Source organism: Macrobrachium rosenbergii, chromosome 4, assembly GCF_040412425.1.
Source record: "Macrobrachium rosenbergii isolate ZJJX-2024 chromosome 4, ASM4041242v1, whole genome shotgun sequence".
Lineage (NCBI taxonomy): Eukaryota > Metazoa > Arthropoda > Malacostraca > Decapoda > Palaemonidae > Macrobrachium > Macrobrachium rosenbergii.
In genome coordinates this window covers 3,593,531-3,614,780 of record NC_089744.1, presented here as the reverse complement: position 1 = coordinate 3,614,780, position 21,250 = coordinate 3,593,531, and the positions used below count along the sequence as shown (strand labels likewise).

Below are 21,250 nucleotides of genomic sequence, written 5' to 3'. Positions count from 1 at the left end.
AGGGGGTTGTGCAAGGGAGGCGTCTACCTCCAAGAAGTTTGCAGTAATTTGTATGTGGTTGGGAATGTCTGCGTCCATGCTCATTCCGCGCTCTCACTTGGAGTGTGAGGGAGTGAGGGAACACTTGCGTCAATACACGCTTGGGAGCGTGCCGTCTGGGTCCGCCAATGATGCTGGTGACCTGCCGACGAGGGTCGGTAATGCCCTAACACTTTGTTAGAGCGCCGTAGTTAGTCCGTTAGGGGCGTGGGTTGGTTCATCGGGCCAAGACATAGTCGCCGTTTGGGTTTGTTAATGGCTTCCGGGAACCACTCCAGGGGTCATCACTGTGAGAGAGGTGCAAAATAATGAGCAGGAAGACAAGTACTGCTAGTGCATGCTGACATTTGCGTATAATGCAGAGACCGTGGGTTCAAAGATTCACAGGTGACCTGAGGTCAAACTATTTCTCTACAAAAACAGGACAGGTACATACAGAAAACATAATGATTAACAATGTCTGGTCTGTTACAAAAATACTCTGTTACATATACATAATGCATGGTCACTTGAACAGACAATAAAATATACAATTCACAATAATAATGATAATTTGTGTTCGGCCGACCCTAGGTCGAATGTAAAGGCACCGCATAAACGGGATGTTCGTTACAGAGAACGCGTTGAGCGGGGACTTTACATCCTTGTCTTGGCAGGGGCAACCAACTCAGGAGTTGCAAGCCCTGCTTGGTCACCTGTCACAACCAGGGAGACCAGTTCTTCATGGGCAGTTTCTCCTCCTTCATTCACTTCTTGCAGATTGAAGGGGTTCTGGTCTTCGACAAGGTCTCCCCATTCCTTCCTTTCCTCTCTCAGAGAAGTGAGACAGGACTTAGCCTAATGGTTAAATGAGAAATATGTCCTTGGAGTGTTGTTACACACTTCCCCTCCGGAGATACAAAGTGCCTCAAGGCATCAACCGGTAGGCAGTCCCCTTTACTTCAAGAGGTTAGGTTGGGTACGTAACCTAACCTAGCCTAGCCTAACCTTATCAAACCTGCACATCAGCATCCTGGAACTTTGTGCCTCATGGCATCAACCAGAAGGTAGTCACCTGCTCTTCAAGAGGCTAGGTTGGGTTAGGTTAGGTTGGGTATTTAACCCAACCTAGCCTAGCCTAAACTAAACCTAGCCTAACCTGACCTAATCTGCACCTTAGTAACCTGAATCTCCTTAGCTCTCCAAGCCTCAGGATCTGAGGGTAGGCATTCTGTGGTGTTGTTAAGGAACAGTACCATGGTAGTTAATTAGTCAAGAAGGGGTAGGGTGGCTAGTGTCCTTTCATCTCCTCAATTGATGGTGCGGGTGCACAGGTTTGCAATGGCACACTCAACACAGCAGTCAAGCAGACACATTCCGGGGAAGATGGATGTACGACAGACAAGTTTGGTCACAAGGGTCGGTATTAGCGACAATTGGTCTTGACACCTTGACATTTCATGGGGATGAAGCAGTCTGTATACACATGCATATAGTGGAGGAAATGTATGGGCTGCATTGGGCAATGCCTTCCAACACCCTGGGATAACTCCAACACCTATGCTTTTGTGCTGTTCAGCCTGAACTAAAAAGTGACCAACTAAATGTTTGTCTTTCTCAGTCTCAGAATGATCTGGATGGCTCCTTGCTGGCCACAAGCCAAAGGGTATCCTGATCTGTAGTCCCTTTTTTTCGAGGCCCCCATGATCCTTACTGCTTTGGTAGCTGCACCTTCTCAGGTATCTGCAGTCCATGTGGTTCCCCTAGACTTCATTGTTGAAGACTATCCAGCATCTCATGCAAGAGAGAAGCTTTTCTCACTTGGTTGCACCAGAGATGCCTGGTACAATCAAAGGGCTATCTACTGTGGTTGCCATTGTCAAGTGGATATCTCTCCAATCAGAGCCAGTACTGTATTCAGCAGATCTTGAAGTTTTTGTTATACTGTACTGTGATAAGCTCCTCTCTTGTCTGCAGTTAAGGACTCTGCTCAGCCCCTTCTTTCATCCTTCATAGTCTTGACCATACAAGCCTGAGTGATACTACTGACCAATTTGTTACATTTGAGACTGTTTTCTTGCTAGCCTAGCATCAACAAAGAGAGTAGGCAAATTGCAGTCTCTCATGCTTAGTGCACTACTTGATCCCTTCCCTTTGAGACTTTGTAGAGGATGATCAAGGTGTGATGCTGTTGTGTTTAGTGCAAATTTTATGGTACTGCATGCCCAGGATTTGACAAATCAGACATGATTGTCTAATGACTATTTGTTAGTACCAGAAGGCACAAGAAAGAAGTATCCAAGAACATTATCTTGTTCTTGCTTTTGTAAGTCATCAAACAACATATGGATTCTCTGGCAAGTCTGGGGTTTTGCCCCATCCCTGGTGTCTAGAAAAAGTTTCTCGGTGTCACAATTACTGAGATGTCACACACAAATGTACTTGAATACTTTCTCATTAGGATTGTGATGGCTGCTTAAAATGTTTTGTAGCTACCTAAGTTACACTTGGACAGAAGAGCATCTTGCCTAAGGTTCATGGTGATGAAAGAAAGATGACTGGAACTCTTTCCCTCCTCTTCCTCCTTCCTCCTTCCAGCCAATGGCTATATCCTCATTGGTCAGGCAGATGTAGGCAAGTTACTCAACAAAGCATCCAATCTGGTGGAAGATCAACAAGATCATGCTCTCAAAACAATTCTTCCCACCCAAGGAGAAAGTCTTCACACAAACTAAGGTTTGTATTCTCATGGGAACAAATTGCAAACTTTTAAGATTCAAATTTTTCTTACATAAACAGTCCTGAAGTCTCTACGTATTATAATATTGCCCTGTTGCTGGGTAAAAGTGATGCTGCCAGTTACCTACCTTGTTACCAAGCTTAAGCAACCAGACCAGCTTCTGCCAAAGGTAATCCATACAAGACTTACATCAAAAATACAAATGATCTAAAAAATGAGAAATTTCTGAATCTCATGCACCATGAGTCTGGCATCAGAGATTAGAGAGGATGAGGATCTTTGAGTCATGGCTTTGCACAATGTCTTCTTTCAAACAATACTAGATATCACCAAAGATCAGATGATGCAGTCTCTCGAGTCCTGCTGCTGCTTTGCACATGATTTTTCTCCTTTTAATAAATTTAAGGATCATTTATATCACAATCCATTCATATACATGTAATAACTTTATTTGATAGCACCAATAAAACTTGAATCTTATAAAATTAAGAATAATAGTTAAATACAAAATGCTATTAAAATATACTGTACTGTAATTACAATAGACTATACGTTCAATTAACTTTATTCAACAATATTTTTATCACAGGTGAAGGGAAAAAATGCACTAAACTAAAAAGCACTAACCGTTTGACCCCTCTATAATGAAGAATTTTTGTAAAAAAAAAATTAAAGGTCTTAGTGAATTGAATAATAAAGTCAATTCTTTCCCATACTTAGCATAAAACAAAAATTATATACAATATAAAATGCCATTAAAAATATTAAACAAACACTTAAACGGTTATTAAACATTCTGAAAACCATTAAAACTACAGACACACTTTAGTGTTTATAGAGCATCAGAATTCTGAGAATTAACATAAGAATGTTTTCAGACTTCTAACAAAAAGAGCAATGTTAGTTTTAACAAATGGGAGTGCCACTGTAAAGAAGTCATTAATTTGTGAAGACATGATGGCAACTGAACATTCTCTATTTGACTTCATTAGGAAATTAAAAAGCTTTTAAGTAGCAAAATCAGCACAAATGCAATAAGTGATATACAAGCAAAGTTTAAAAAAGTAAAAATATACCAAGTTTAAAATTCATACAACAAACTTCCTAACAGAAAATTTGAATGTACAGTATAACCACTTAGTGATGTAAGTACTGTAAATTAATTTACTTTAAATGTTGGACCTAAAAAATAATTTTGGAAATGGTATGCCTACATAGGGTCATATCGAATATTTATTACACCTTTCCAAGTGCATATTGCACTATATCATATACTTACAGTAATGTATTGTAAAACCAGGAAAAAAGGCAATGCTTATTATCACAGATGAATTAACTTAGTTCCCACCAACAAGATAGTCAACTGTGGCACCCTGAAATATGAAATTGCATTGAAAACTTCTTAGTTGACTGTGGCTGGCTGGAATGTGAAATTTCACTAAAATTGAAATATGAAATTGCATAGAAAAATTCTTAGTTGACTGTGGCTGCCTGGAATATGAAATTTCATTGAAAAATACTAGGTTCACCATTCACTACAAACACTGTACTGGAAAATGAACACAAATCTGCCAATTTTCACTACTAGAAGAAAACTTAAAATTTTGTTTTCATTAATGTCAATATGCACTTTAAATTGTACAGTATTTATAATTAAAGGATTATGCATGGTTGTCATTCTAAATTAGTTTAACCAGACACTGAAATTGTTTCAGCAGACCACAAAGCTATTTTTTGATTCCCATGACTGGCCCAAATGATGTTTTCATCACTTGTTCTAGAACAATGTTGACAGTCAGTTGAAAAACATGATAGAATGAGACAAGTAGCTCCTTCAAATTAATGGTTCAGTAGTGTGTATGTGTGGACAATCATTCTGATATTTTCTTAGTACTGAAGATGTCATATTGGCTTTGTCTAAGAGACATGACTGCAATATGTGCTCAATATATCAGTGAATTTGTAGGTACAGCGTACTTACCGGTAAAGAATACAAAAACAGGAACAAGAAGAGGAATAGCAGGAAGAAAATGATGAATGTGATGCAATACCACTTGTAGTTCTTCCATATGATGTGTCTGAATGACTTCCAAGGTGAACTTATCCAGAGGAATGAGGTTGCAGGTCGCCTGGAAAAAATTATGGCAGACATTTTTAGTTTTTATGAGTAACTAGCACTGCTTATGCCTTGCAACTATTGCTTACCAAATTTCCCAACAAAATCATAATATTCTTCAAGACCTGTTTTCAAATCTAATATATGTTAGAAAAATCATAATGAAATCCTGAAGCCAGTAATCTTTCAATACTTACTGCCTCTACTAAGCACACTTCAAAATTACTCTTTATTCACAAACAAAATTTAATAATTCGCATTACGTATCAGATTTATTTGTCCTGGGAATATTTGGGGACCAAGTTTTTGAATTATCATCATTATATAAAAAAAACTTTAAAGTGACATCAAAATGTAGATATGTAAAATTCATAATTGGAATTTACTTCTCTCCTTCCTCAATTCACAAAATGTAAATGAATGACTAGATTTCATCAGTATAGATCTGATACAACACACTTAAGATTGTCCCCCAAGAAGACAACCACCAATAATGTGAAAAAAAAGCCCTGCCAGTGCCTTCTAACACCAACTTTATAATTGTTGGTGCTGGTAAACATTTATACCAGTTCCTTTTATCATGTTTTTGCAGTATTTAGGCTATTTACTTGTTACTAATATTGTTGATTTATTAACAGTGTACTCAGTGTATGACACATGATTTTTATTATATAGATTTTCCAGTTTGCAATGTTGTGCAGATACATTTAGATTTCAAGTGTTGAAATCAATCCACACCGTATAGTAATTTTGTGGTGAGGTTCACTCTCCCGTACCTTGCTTTCACAATTCATTTCTTGCCTTTTTGTAAAGTACCTGATTAAAGTTTGATTTGTATAAAAAATTAAATTGCCACAAAAATTCTTTAGTCTTGGTCTCTCAGTCATCAATAAGAGATCCTTTGTCACTGATTATCAGAATCCATCTTTTTCAGAGATGTCCAAGTCTCTGAAACAAACTTTTCATTACAGGTAGCCCAAGATATCCAGTGTATACCATCTGTTTGTAACTTCCACCCAACAAATTAAAATTTATTCTGCAGATAAGTGGCTTGATCTATTCTGCTATTCCTCAGATTTCCAATTTTCTTTCACAGTGAAAGAAGTGTCATCCTAATCCACAGAAATTTAGAGTTTACACTACCTCAAATGGGAATTTTCTCTTGAGAAAGCTTAATGCAATGCAAGCAAGAATTTTGAGGTAAAAAATTTGTCTTTTGCAAAGGAGACTTAGATCACAGGCAACTTAAGAGAAAGGTACTGGACTTACTGCTTTTCCATTGCTCTCCTACTAAGGTAAAAACGAGGACCTTCCCAGCTGTCCTGTCAGAACAATTCATTTGTATCGCTTAGAGAACTGGGGTATGTAGGAAAGAACTTCAGACTTGGGGACAATTTTGTGACCAAAAATAAAAATGGACTAACTATAATAAGCTTGTACTGTATTGGGAAAACTTATTAGTGTACTTGCAGAAATTCATACTCACTCTGGGTCTGGTAACTTGGGATTAAGGTTTGGCTCATCTCTTCCTTGCCCTGCTGGACGTTCTTTGGCTTCTTCCTCAGTTAGAACTTCCATTTCCATTTCAACTTTACCCTAAAAGAAAACAAAAAAAAAGGAATATAACACAATTGTAATCAATAATGTCCTAAGCTAAATTGGTATCAGGGCATGACAAAATATAGAGCATCATTTTTGCTTTCCTGAATTTTTACGAGTAAAATATTTGAAAATTAAATTACATGCTTTTTTTTTTTTTTTTTTTTGCAAAACACTGCCCTAGATGAACCTTATTTCCCCACTGTTTTGAAGGACAATATATAAAATCTTGTAAGAATAAAAGACTATATGGGTTGGTAGAGATTCCTTCAAGGGGCATATAAACCCTGAATGAGAGTACGAGAAAATACCTAAAAAAAGGCACCGGTCACTAGAAGAATTTTTCAGATTACTGTATTATTCTAGTACAAAAATACTGCCTTATTCTGCTTAGGTGACTATACCTACAAAAAAAAAAAAAAAAAAATTATCCTAAGACTGACAAGGATGAAAAAGAATGGCCCCCTTGTCTGCAGGACCCAACTCCTTACACCTTTACTGACATCTTATGGACCTATCCTACATTTGCTATGACCTTTTCTGTTAATATATGGTAGTTCCATTTCTTCGTTATTCACAATATGATACATGATAACTTCACAGTCATGACAGGCAGAGAAACTGTGATATTAAAAAAAACTGATGCCTGACTAAAGCATTTCTTGACGGCAATGAGGAATGTTCATGGGATATAAGCTCATGTAATAATTTTATGTGGAGTTTATTTGATGCATAAAATTCACTCTGCTTGAGCTCAATAGCTACTGAGAAGAGAAGAAGACTGAATTCAAGGAGAGTTCTTTAACTGACATGGTTACTGTGTTTGATAGAGTATTCCTGTTGACAGCCCTACTACAATATACTGTATCCCCAATTCAGGATGTAATTTAGTCACTACTAGCCTGGTGAGTTGCGTCCTGGAAGATTTAATGATCAAATTTGGAAAGTTTTTCTTTAATTTAGTGTTGGTAAAATGAGACCTAAGACCCAGATATTTGGCGACTTCGCATCAGGTGAAAGGGCGATTTCTGAGCAAACTTCCAGGTAAAGTTTAATGGAGCTGATGTTGCTTGAGCTACAGATACACCAACTGTGAGGAGCACAATTAGTCAATAATGCATGTATGGTAGGCCATTCTCATCTGTTTGGAAAATAACATATGGTGCCTGGGAACAAGGGGGATTATAAATTTAAGCACAATTTGACCAATGGGGATATGACAAAATTAATTGCAATACATAGTACTTATATAAAGAGTTATCATATTTCCTCTTTATGAGTCAATTCTTTTCTTCTACACCATTGTAGACCATAAGTACATCTGTTTGTTTTTCCTTTACACTATCTGAAATACTTGATAAAAAATGCTTTGACAACCTTGATGCCTGCAAGTTATTCAATGGCAGCACTGTTGTTGTTTAACTACAATAAACTTTAGTTTGCTACATCACATAATAAGCTTACATCTATCTGATATTAGCAGGCAAGAATAAATACAGCATACTGTATATACAGTAGCCCTTAGCAGGATAGCCTAACCTAGCTATGAAGCCTTAATAAAACAAGGGACTAGGCCCACCGACACAACATCAAGGAAACTTTAAGCCTGGAAATGGAATAGCTAACAAAAACACTGCAGTCTCAAAATCACAGCACATAACACTTAGTCCTGACTGACTTCAAACTGATGTAGCTGAGCAGGTTGGGAATCTGCCCTTTGAAGAGAAACTTTTTCCATCATATTAAACTTTCTCTAATTTGTCATCCCTCTAATTCAATCAAGAAATGGTTTGTTCTCCTTATGCATATATCTTGTGTCTCATGCAAATGCAGTCCACAATCTGAATTGCTAGACCCTGGGAACTTACAGCTATTTCAGTGATTCCATCAACAACACTCGTAAATGGGAAATATCCATACACTCTCTTTGCTTCAAAAAGGTTGACATTGTTTTTGTAATCATCCAGAATATTTATGGTAACACTGTTTATATCTCCATTGCCCATCATCTGAGGTACTTGATCAGGGCCAACCCCTTTCAGAGTTTTTGCTGGTTTGGGCAAGTTGCACAAATCAAGTGTCATCTCACCTGCAAAGTAAAATTGGTAGTTTAAAATAATCATCAAACTGATAGTTCACTCCCATCGTACCACTTGTTTTTATTATACTTTCCTAAACAAATATATAAAATTCTTAATGAAAAATATTATACATCAATCTTGTAATTAAGTAAGTCTTTAAAGAAGTTCTGAGCTGTAGGTACAGCAAATATAATGTTCTCTGATTACAAATTAGCCTTCAAGGTCCAACTCACTTAGATAATCATCTCTCATAATTAGGTCATTGTCCCAGAGCTGGAGGGTAAGCTGAGGTGGTCTGCGTTGCTGTGTTGACTTCAGACTCCATGCATGTTCTTTATGTTCAACCACCATTACTTGTTCTGCTTCTATCATCTCCAAATGATAAACAAGTCGCCAATTGAAATTTGCTTCTCCATCCATACACCTGTTTATGAAATGAGGTGTTTGTCAGTAAAATGTAATGAAATGTGAAAACTAATAAATTTATATCGCTCTTAACCATATCAACAAATGGATGCAGCTTTAACTTTTTACTGAGTGTAATACCTGTACAGTACTGGGAATTTACAAAAAGAGGAGGTTGAACCTACAACTGAATAAAACAGGCAATTCACTAGTATGAAGAGGATAGGTTCCAAGGGGCTAAAAAAAAAACTAGAGGCAAGTTTTCATATAAAGTACTACCATTACTGTGACAACACTGTGTAGCTAAGTACTTTTAAGTAAATTAGTTCATGTAACTACAGGTATTGGGTATAAACTTTCTCAAAAAAAATATAACTGTGCAATTATCTAAAATAATGTTTTCTGCTCTGTAAGTACCTTATCTTAAAGAATGGTTACATCATTAAAATTGCTGAAGCTAAAAGTTTGAAAGTTGTAATTGGAACACTAATAGAATAAACACCATACAAAAAAGCCTACACATGCCATAAATAGTGTGGTACACTATACGTACAAGTTTCTTGGTGTGTATTCCTGCATCAAACTTTGTATTAACAGTAATTCACAGAAAAAAAAAAGAAAAAAGACCACAATCAACAAAAGAGGGATTGGAGTAGGTTGCAAAGAAATCAGAACATCAAATATTGGTTAAAATAAAGAGGTGAGAGAAGTAAAAAAAGGAATCATAAATATGAATCCAATTCCTCTCTTACCATTGAAATATCAAGTGCTGAATAGCTGTAAGTGCCCCAATTCTTGGTTTGACAACCTAAATTTCAAAAATCAAAACATCAAACAAAATAACTAACCTGTAGTGAATGTCTGTTTTCTGAACATTGTTGGTTCCTTGAAGCCATCCCTTCACGTACACATCACTCATCTTTTCTTTAGCTACAAAGCTTGTTTCTTGTAAAGGAGCTTCAAATACATTGTATATAACAACCCGCAGTATGTATCTACAAGAAATTTGATAAAAGGAAATCAAATCATTAGTGGTCTAACATCAAAATCTATTCAGCATAATATATTATCACCAATGAATCACACAAACAGCAAGCAAACTATAGAATCATTAAAATATTAATACTGCATTTAAGACAAAACTATACTTTACTTCTGAGGCTGACGAGGAGTAATGTCAACAGCTGGAGGTAGTGGTGATATGTTAGCAGGAAATAAATCGACCCAAAGAAGAAGTTGACCTTGAGGTAAACCAGGCATTGCTGGATGTGTAAGTTCTCTTGTTTCAACATGTTCAGGGACTATGGGTAAAGCTTTATGCAGGACATGAAGAGCCAAACGTTCTCTTGGGTCACCCACAGTCAAAGGGAGAGCACCATCTTTTGGTTCTGACAATTGAGACAAAAAAATGAACCCATGTACACTGCTCTTGTAATGTCTGTAACATTAAAACTAATAAAAATTAATAAAATTTACAAGGAATTAAAAACATCAGAAAAATATGGAAAAAATTTAAACAAAAGCACTAATTACAGTACTTATACTAAAACTTACTATTACTAAAACTTATGAAATCTATTTATACCAAAAATACTTTCATCACAATCAGTCAAATTTTAAATTATGAAGCTTGAAGCCTGTTTTGTAAAATGGTTTTACTAAGGTTTTAAAAATATCAAAAATTTAAACAGGACTAAGCCACTCATTCTAGCTATAGCAGCTACTACTATACAATCTTAGAAATCACATGTTGATCAAATTTTGTTTTGCAACAGAAACCTCTACCTTGCTTGAGTCTGTACTCTGGTACCCAAAGGGTGAATGATGAATTCACATGGTAACAAATTCTAGGAGTGGGGTTAGAGAACCTATCAAGTCAAGGTACAAAACTCTATGTTTTGTCCACTGTATCAGTTTTAAGCTTTGCTTTACTGCATGTATAATCACATAAGTAGAGGATGATACCACTGGTTGTGTATAAAGCAAATTCTTACACAAAGCTGTGGTGATAAGCAGTAAAACCACTTGTCTTCCATGTATCAAATACTGTACCTACTTAGGTAGAAATAGACTGAAAAAAAGACCTTCAATTGTACATACTGATATCTGTCATGCTGTGTGCCCACTTGAAGATAAAATTATCATCTGCTAATATGTGGTACAATAACCCATAAAATAGCACAGCAACACAAGTCAGAATTGCTATTAACTATGATATGGGAAGTGAAACAAAAACTAGGATCTATATAACCTTCTTTGAGTTAACTGTTTTTCGGCTACCCATGCAAGAATCTATAGTCTCTCACATTTCAGGGTTGTGGAATAGTCACTTCTAACTTTAAAAGTCACGTCTCAAGTGGAGAGACTGCTCATTTATTATCCCACAGATAAACCAAGTTGGATGCCATTTTCTAAAAAAGATATATTTGTGGGGCATAATGCTCTCTGCACTCAAATTCCTTTTGATCTTTGACCTCTTAAGTACACTATGTCCTTATTATCTCTGAACATATACTTCATCAGCAACGTATCCATGCCAAAATATGAAGTCTTCATCTTGACTGCAGTTATGGTTAATGTTCAATTTCTATTTGACCTCTTCCAGGTTTGTCCTGACCTTGATCTCACTCTGAACATCAGCTTCATTGATGGTTATGCACACCAGATACCGAGTCTATTTCATAAAGTTTACAGCTTATGGCCAAAGATAAACTACTCTTGAACTTTAGACCTCTACGTATGGCCTTTACACTAAAATTCACCACATAAAAAGTTGAATCCCCTTGGCTCATACATAATATAGGTACAGTATATGAAATCTGAGGCCTTTATCTGCTAAAAAATTAACGTTACTATTCTATATAAAAGTATTAACTTTAGTGGATGGACAGACACACAGGCTTGGACAAATCAACAGATGGATAGGCTAAAGCCCTCAGATAGTAAACTTGGGGGCGGGGGAGGGTAGAAAGGAAGATTTCTGAGTCCTAAAAGCTTATGATAATTTTCCCAGTCTCAATGATAAACCAAACTAGTAGGAAGCTAAGAAAGGCTAGAATACCAAACTGCCCACTGCTATTTCTAATATAATAATAGTCTAAGTGAAATGATCACAACAAAGTATGAAATGAAAGGATAACCATAAGATGGAAGGAAAGATCTCTCACAGGCAAGGCAAGGGCAATAAAGAAAAAAGAATGATAGGAGGGAAAGTCAAAAATTCTTAATCCAGTGATCAAGTTTATCCTCAATGAAATTTATTGATGGTTAAATTGGGCAGTGGATCTCACAGTACTATGAGACATCTAAAGTTGGCCATTCACTCACATGACTAGCAGAGTTTGCTCTATGGATATTTCAAGATGGCAGATGAAGTAACACTAATCTGGTCATATTCTATACAGCACTAAGTATTTGGTAGGGGCAACAGCCTAGCTCCCCATTATGACTTTTCACCTAAACGTGTAACTGAAGACATGATTCACAGTTCACAATGCGCTGATTTAATAATCCTAAAGAAAGTAATTAAAATGTACAGGTACACATAGCACTTTTAAAAAATAATAAATGAACATGAAATCTGCAAGAAAAAGTGTATAGTATGGGTGGAGCCACAGATGAGAAAGAAAAGTTCTCTAACATTACTTTATTAAAATAATTTAAGAAAACTAACCTGGAAGATTATGGAAATCACCTGGGAATAAGTGAGGCCAATCATTCAGTTTCTCTAACAATAACAAAGATACAGAGATGAGGAAGACTTTTTTATAGATTTTAAAAAATAACCTGGAAGATTATGGAAATTGCCTGGGAATAAGTGAGACCAATCATTCATTGTTTCTCCAACAATAACATAGAGACAGAGATGAAGAAGAATTTCTTACAGATTTATTATTCATCTATTTTGTTTTATTTTTCTCTGATATATTTTTTCATTTTCTTATAAAATATTCTATTCTTTGGGGACTTGTTTAGCAAGTTTACTGTCTCTTTGGTGTGTCTGTGAAATATTCTCTGATTAATAAATTCTCATTCATTTTAATATTAATAAACAATTTAATAATCACTGTGTCATGATAATTTTGTTTACATCTCATTCATTTTAATATTAATATTACACAGACAGTCTTATATTTAGTGGATGACAAATCACTGTGGGGTGAAAAAATAGCAAAATATCTCTCAGCCTAATTCTTGGCGTGAATTTTATTGCCATATTCCAATAGTAAAGAAAAAAACAGTATTAGGCACTTTTTTTTTTACATAGTGTGTGTGTGCAAACTTATAGACACAAGGGGTTGCATGTATGTGCCCAATGATCAGATTGAGTGGGAGGGTTATATACCACTTAGGAGTTATGTTATACCCTAAAGGATGCACTTGTCATATAATTTTGTCCGCTGTCCTAAGAACGGTTAATTACCAGGCTCAAGTAAGGCATGATTAGACTACACAAACACTTGCATACTATAAAAGGCAATATTCACTTGAGGTACATACCAAAGTCAGTCAGTGAATAAGTTATACCACCAAGTGTGAGACTGAGAGGGTCAGAGTGCCACACTGGACCTTCAAGATTTCTTGTTCGGGCGGCATGAAGAAGTATTTCGGTTGGAAGATCAATGTCTCTCCAAGCATTTACTCCACTCCTGTGTATTATTATAAGTTTCAAAATATATACAGTACTTCGCTATGAAACTTATTAAATCTGCATTAAAGATACTTAGCTTTTGTAAAACCAAAAAAAATACCAAGGTATTTGAAAAAGTTCATCTATATTATATCCATACAGTCACTGTATTATACTTGCATCACTTTAAAAGATTTTTTGTATGCACTTACACATGGTACTGGCGAGGAAGACCAAGTGTAGCTCGATGTCTACTTAAATATCTGTTTTCCAAATCAATAACTGTTTCTCCAATAAGGTCATCAGAAGACATAAGATCTCTATCATACACTTGAATTTTCAAATCTTTGTGTAAAGGAAGCAAGCCGCTCACTTCAAATACGCTGAAAAAGAAAAAGTATATATGAACGTCTCCACTCAAATACAAATAACCTCATCAATCTTTTGTTACATGAGAAGCTAAAGTCTGGAATGCTGCTGTTTTTAAACAATGCAAGTCTATACATCAAGATATAAGTACTATATATTGGGCAACACTGGTGTTTATGTTTGGTACAGTATTTTAAAGACATTCTTATGAAACTGTAAATTTAAACATATTGTACTGAAATATATAAGGAAACGCTATCCAACACAACTTTGAAAAGGGGACTAAATTTCCCCAACCTTTACAAAAAAAAAAAAAAGGACTTTAGAGCAACATCTACTGTAAAAGTGCATCTGGTGACTGATTAGTCTAATTCATAGCAAGCTTAAGTACCATGTGTAAAAACTACTGCATTTACCACAAAAGTGCTAAACTGCAACAATAAAAGTTTTTTATCTCCCTGATTACTGTACTGTACTCACTGCCAAAAAAAAAATTTAAATTAAGATAGAGAAAAGAAATAAAAATAGACTGGACCTTTATATTTATTGTTGTTGTTTTAGAATTAGCTGGCCTTGTTCCAGCAAGGGATCTTGCTCCTAGAGCAGCCCGTAGCTTTAATGTTGATGAGTCTGTGAGATGGTTAGGTTACATGAGAACTTTATTATGATGCATGAAAGTGATTTTGGTGGGGGTGATTTTGAAATGAAAAGATTTAACAGCCAAGGTTACAACCTCTTTGAACCCTAAAGGTACCCATCAGATGTGGACAAAAGTATGAAAGCAGTGAGTGTTGGCTAGTGGGAGAGGCCAACAGATGGGGAAAAAAAAGAATTTGAGTAGTAGGCACAGGTAGCTAGTATGCTAGCTCATGTTGGTCTAAAGCCATATTCCTTGTCTGGTCCTAGATTTATTCTTTCAGAAGCAGGTATATGTCGAAGAATGCCGATGCAAAGGTGGTCACCGACCTGCGGATCCCAAGTCACGCATTTGGGCAAGAACTTGTGTTAGATGACATATAAATGAGTATAATTTCGTGTTACAATATACGTACAAATGTGCTTACATACATCGGTGGAAAGACCGGACAATAATACGTATGGAGAGATATATAAAAATATGAAATAATAACAGGTAATATACATGACGTGATTAATGCAGAAATGAAGAGGCGCTTGATGCCTTTACAAGTCCAGTACTCCCCACCCAAGACAATGGTTACAGACATAATTATTGGCTGACATGAAAATTAATCACTGAGGCACTGGGGGAGCAGGAGGCGACCCCTTCTCTTCAAGAACTGTGGGCGGGGTCAACGTCGACTGCCGGATCTTCCACAGTGCGGCTTCTGGGGCACCCACGGCCTCTCCTTGGGGTGGCGGCGGGTATGTCTGTGGGCGCATTTTGAAGGGGGGACCCTAGGACGTCTGCCTGCCTCCTCTCAGATTTTACTGTCTAACAGGAATGCTGGTTTTAGCCTGTTGATGGAAACCCAATCCTCCCAGCCCTGGATGTCGATGAGATATGCCTTAGGGGTCCTGTCGATGACTTAGTGAGGGCCCCTGTAGGGCCTGGTCAAGGGCGGGCAACGGGCATCTATCCTGACTAAGATGTAAGTGCAGGAATCCAGGCCGGCTGGGCTGTATGTACTGGTTCTGACCATGAAGGTCTTTTGGCAAGGTGCGAACTTCTGTGCTAGGTCCCTCAACCTTGGGAGGGGGCTGTCTGTGCCGTTGGCTGACGGCAGGAAGAATTTCCCTGGAACAGCTAGTGTTTCTCTGTAGAGTTTTCCTGTGGAGGACACTTTGCCATCTGCCCTCGGTGAGGTGCGGAGACCCAGCAGGACCCAGGGGAGCTGGGCCTTCCAGTTTTCATCAGTGCAACGTGCCATTAGAGCTGCCTCCAGTGAGCAGTGTGCCCTCTCTACCATGCCGTTTGCTGCGGGGTTGTAGGCCATCATGCTGTGAAGTGTCGTACCCATCAGGCGTGCCAGGGAGACCCAGAGTTCTGACAGGAATGCTGAGCCCCTGTCCGTAGTAATGCTGTCTGGCACCCTGAAGCAGCTGATCCAACCGGAGAGGAGGGCTCCTGCGCAGGATGCTGTTGATGCCTACTCCATAGGTGTCACCTCTGGCCAGCGAGTGGAGCAATCTATGACCGTCAGGAGGTACCTGGCGCCCCCCGACTGCGGTAGAGGCCCAACAATGTCCATGTGGATGTGGTCGAAGCGCCAATGAGGTTGGGGGAAACCACCAATGCCTGATATTGTGTGTACCTTGTGATCTTGCTGGTTTGGCACGGGGTACAGCTCCTCGCCCACTGGCAGGCGTCCTTCCTGATGCTGTGCCACAAGAACTTTTCTGTCATCAGGCACGCCATTGCGCGCCCTGATGGATGGGAGAGGTGATGAATGACGTTGAACGTCTTCTTACTCCTCGAGGCTGGGACCAGGGGGCAGGGGCGGCCAGTGCTTGTGTCACAGAGAAGCATTGCGCCCGAACCTCCCAAGGGCACGTCCTCCCACTTGAGTACTGTCAGTGCCATCCTGTGGGCTGCTGTTTCCGAGTCTGCTGCTTGCTCCCTTGCCAGGTCCTCGTAGTCTATGCCGAGGTGGAGAGAATTGATTTTCACCCATGACAGGGCATCGGCTACTGGATTCTTCCTGCCGGGGACGTAGGTGATGGTGCAACCAAACTCGGAGATGGTGGCCAAGTGTCGCTGCTGCCTTGCCAACCACACGTCGCCCGCCTTCACGAATGTGTGCACCAGGGGCTTGTGGTCCATGAGGATAGTGAATTGAGTACCGTCAAGCAGGTACTTAAGTGCCGCACAGCCTGGAAGACTGCAAGCAGCTCTCTGTCGAGAGTGCTGTCGCGGGTCTCTGCCGGCAATAACTTGTGACTAGAGAAGGCTAGAGGTTGAGGGGCGCTGTTGACTGTTTGCTTGAGCACTGCCCTGCAGGGGATGTTGCTGGCGTCGGTGGTGAGTCTCAGGGCAGCGGTGGGGTTATGATGCGTCAAGGTGGTGGCACTCGCAAGGGCTGTCTTCGTCTCTTTGAACGCCTGTTGCTGCAGAGCGTCCCATGTCAGCGTTTTTGGCTTGCCCTTCAGGACTACTGTCAGGTGATACAATGACGCAGGCGATGCCTGGGATGAAACAGCGATAGTAGTTCACCATGCCGAGGAACTCTTGAAGGGCCTTGATTGTCTGCAGTGTTGGGAACTTTTCTATTGCTTTAACTTTTGAGGCCATAGGGCGTACTCCTGCTGGGGAGATCTTGTGTCTGAGGAAATCTATTTTTTCCGCCCCGAATGTACATTTGTCGAAACTGACGACTAATCCGTTCTCCTGCAGGCATTTCAGGACGGCGCGGACATGGCGAAAGTGTTCTTCTAGGGACCTGGAGAAGATAAGGATGTCGTCTACGTAACAGACGCAGAAGATCAGGTCCCCCAGGATGGTGTCCATCAGGCATTGGAATGTGGCCCCAGCGTTCCTGAGGGCGAAGGTGGAGTAGGAGAAGGTGTACGTCCCGAACGGCGTGATGATGGCTGTCTTTGGAATGTCGTCAGGATGCACATAAACCTGAAAGTTTGATTTAAGCTAGTCCATCTTAGTGAAGACCTTGGCCCCGTGAAGGGCGCTTGTCTGGTCTTGCATGTTCGGCAGGGGGTAGTGGTCTGGTGTGGTAACTAAACTCAGACGATGGTAGTCTCTGCAGGCCCTCCAGGAGCCATCAAACTTCTTTACCATATGTAGGGGAGACGCCCACAGGCTTGCTGCTTTGGTACAGACACTTATTTGTTCCATCTCGGCGAAAGCCCGCTTGGTGTCTTGTAGTTTTTGAGGGGGCAGATGACGGAACTTGGCATGAGTTGGGGGCCCATTGTAGTTATGTGGTGGAAGATGCCATGCTTGGCCCCGGCCCCCGGCAAGTGGCGGAGCTCTGGTTTAAAAACTTCTGGGAACTCCTGGAGGAGGGCAGCGTAATTGTTGGAGGCTGTGAAGCAGACGGCAGGCATCCCCAGTTCCAGTGGAGAGTGGTTGGGAGTGGCAGGTTCCGGTGTTGAGGAGGCGTTGCCTGCCGATGTCGACCTGGAGTCCGTGGTGTCCCAGGAAATCGGCGCCCAGGAGGGGGAACTTGACGCCCGCGATGATGAAAGGCCAGTGGTACCTGCAGCCCAAGATGGAGATTGTGCAGGTCATGGCTCCATAGCAGCGGATGGCGATTCCGTTCGCGGCTAACAGGGAGGGCATGGAGTCAGCTGTCCGGGTGTAGTCCTCCTCCGACAGCAGGAACACCACCTGCATAGCCTCCGTGTCAGCCAGCAGGCGTTGCTTTGATATTTTGTCCCTGATGAAGAATCCTGCTGGTCGGGAGATGTCTTTCACAGCCACTGCTGTTACTTGTGGCTGCCCTTCTCGTTTTTTGTGAAGGAACAGGGGGATCTGCAGTTCTTGGCGCTGGGGCTGAATCTCCTGTGGAAGTAGCACCACGCCGGATTTGTCCATGCCCTCTGCTCCCTCGGCGGTGCCTTCCTCCTGTAGATCGCATTTATGTTTTCTGGGTTGTCGTCCTCCGTCGTCAGGCTAAAGTCTGTGAGGGCGGCGGCTACAAGGGCAATGGCTGCAAGGGCGGCGGCGTGTTTGGAAGCTTTAGTGGCCTCGTGGATTTTCTGTGCAACATCGAGCAGCTCGTCCATGGGAAGGGCGTCTGTGTCTTTAATTTGGCCCCTTACCTCCTGTGGAAGGCGCCGCAGGAATACTGCTTTTGTCAGGCTGATTTCCTTCCTGCGCCTGTCTGCGTTGACACCCAGTAGTGTTACCAGACCTCGCAGTTCGTCCCAGGCATCCCTGGGTGATGCTTCCCCTAGGGGCTGGGTCAATAGGTCTAGTGCGTGCTATGCTCTTTCTGGGACGGGCATGGAATATGTTTGTATTAGCTTGTCTCGCAAGGCCAAATATGTGACCTTGTCTGGCTGTGAGTCAAGCCATGGGGAGATTTTGTTGAAGACCTCTTCAGGTAGCGTCATCATGGTAACGTCTGCCTTGGTCTTCTCATCTGTGATGCGCACCAAGCGGAAGTGAGCATCAGCGCGCAGAAACCAAGATACTGTGTTCTGGCGCGAAAACGGGGGGAGCTTCACCGCATCTGGCTTTGTGGGCGAAAGGGGCACACAGACGATTTCCGTGTTTCTGGATTCGCATTGTAATTCAGACTGCCATCTTTACTGCCCACACCAAAACGCGAGTGCTCACTGTATTTAGTCCACTAATGGTGTCAGAATTCGAGTGGTCGGACATGGGTTTCCTCTGAGGAAGGAGCTTTCAGAGGCTTAGATTGTGTCACCGTTTTGAGTCTGCTAAAGGCTCTCTGAAGGTAAATGTGGCCGTATTTAGTCCGTTAATGGCTGGGCCAAAACCTCATGTTTACTTGTCATTCTTCAGGTCACCAGTTGTGAGATTCAAGATGACGGGCCTGGGTATGACTGATTTATTCTGTTGTTGTTTCAGATTTAGCTGGCCTTGTGCCAGCATGGGCTCTTGCTCCTAGAGCAGCCCGTAGTGATTTATTCTTTCGGAAGCAGGTATACATTGAGGAATGCGACCGGAAAGGCGGTCACCAACCTGCGGATCCCATGTCACACATTTAGGCAAGAATTTGTGTTTGTTAGATGATATATAAATGAGAATAATTCGTGTTACAATAAACGTACAAAGGTGGTCACATACGTCGGCGGAAAGGCCGGACAATAATACATACGGAGAGAGATAAAAATATGAAATAATAACAGGTAATACACATGACGTGATTAATGCAGAAGTGATGAGGCGCTTGATGCCTTTACGATATACATATTCCTGCACAAATCTGGGCCGTAAATACTGAGTAACAGAACAAATTATTATGTCAGATATTGCAAACTAAAATGTATGGAAAAAGGTAAAAAAATTCCACGATTCTCTATCGAGAACTTGCCAAGCAGCAGGTTTAATTTTGTTAGTTTTCCTGTTAGGATAATCATTTTGGTGGCATCTAAATATGCACAACTGTAATTTATATATGTTGAAAAAGAAGCAAACCACTTTAAAAACGTGTTAAGAAAAAGTCACTGTAAGAATATAAACAATAGAGATCATGTACAATTGTATAATTTTACTTAAATTTTCATTTGTCTACATGCAACATTGTGTGTACAATCTTTGGTTACCAGTAAAATGTCTGTGAATACAAATAAGTTTAACAATTACAAAATTTGTGAATACTAGAAAGGAATCCCTGTGCTGTAGTTAAATAAGAATTCCTTAACCCGAAAGCAACGCATTCAGGATTCAAGAGTTATGCTATGTTAACAATATGCTTGATTGGTATGGATTTCTGTTAAATATACGATGGTCAAAAAGATCTATACAATATTATAGATGTTATTATAAAGCTTTAAAAAGTCCTCATCATAAAAGATACATTAAATTTAGGACAGCATTGTAACTAAAAAATAAAAGGTCAAATATTGTCTTGGATACCCTTGATTTCAACTAACCATGGCAGTAAGTGACAAATTGATTCAGACCCACTTTCAAGGCAACAGATGAACTCTAAACTTCTTCTAAAACACAATATCAAAATGTAAAATTTATTCAGACATAGGGTATGTATTTCTTAGTAACAGGTAATACCAAATATGTTGGTTATTATATTTACTTATAATTTCCTATATTACCAACTGTTCAAAGGTTGTTAGTGCAACACAGATCATGCCCCAGATCATGCCTTAAACAACACTTGGTGCCATCTGTGCTTGGAGAGGCAATGTTGCCATATTACTAATCTAATCAGCAGTGTTGCCCTTCTATAATATTCTCAACCTATAATTGAGAATTTTGCAATTGCTACCATTATGCAGTTATTTCATTATCCAATGACATGCATTACAAAATTATGCTTAAATTATGTGCTGAGATATGGCCACTTTTTGCCAAAGTGTCTGCATTTATGTACTGGATCCTTTAATTGCGTCTGGAAAGCTTTTGGGCCCTTATATGGGACAATGTTAATCAGTGCTAGTGCAAACTCCCCAGAAGCCACGTCATTTTGTGTCTACCAGAAAGTCAAAGAGAAGTTATACAGAAACTGACAACGAGAAAATGCTCAGTGAGTTAGAAAGGAAAATATCCCAGGGAAGCTTTGTCATCAAGAATTGTCATCATTCATGCTGGAAAATACTATACAGAGTGAGTGATTGCAGTATATCATTCTTTTTTTTTTTCTTCTGACACTAGATATTACTAGATA

General features: G+C 39.8%; 1 protein-coding gene across 23 annotated transcripts in view; it reads right to left on the bottom strand.

Annotated features, from left to right (window-relative positions):
* Positions 1-3,185: 3,185 nt before the first annotated feature.
* The window catches only part of LOC136829827 (myoferlin-like), a 115,255-nt gene continuing 97,190 nt past the window's right edge, over positions 3,186-21,250 (bottom strand). For all 23 annotated transcript variants that reach the window (XM_067088830.1, XM_067088866.1, XM_067088874.1 and 20 more), the window contains 9 exons: positions 13,802-13,972; positions 13,460-13,608; positions 10,113-10,347; positions 9,808-9,954; positions 8,788-8,978; positions 8,342-8,562; positions 6,361-6,470; positions 4,740-4,887; positions 3,186-4,131 (listed from right to left, as the gene is read on the bottom strand). In XM_067088830.1, the coding sequence (XP_066944931.1) occupies positions 4,096-4,131; positions 4,740-4,887; positions 6,361-6,470; positions 8,342-8,562; positions 8,788-8,978; positions 9,808-9,954; positions 10,113-10,347; positions 13,460-13,608; positions 13,802-13,972 (1,408 nt within the window). In that variant the 3' untranslated portion in view covers positions 3,186-4,095. The remainder of the gene's footprint in view (positions 4,132-4,739; positions 4,888-6,360; positions 6,471-8,341; positions 8,563-8,787; positions 8,979-9,807; positions 9,955-10,112; positions 10,348-13,459; positions 13,609-13,801; positions 13,973-21,250) is intronic.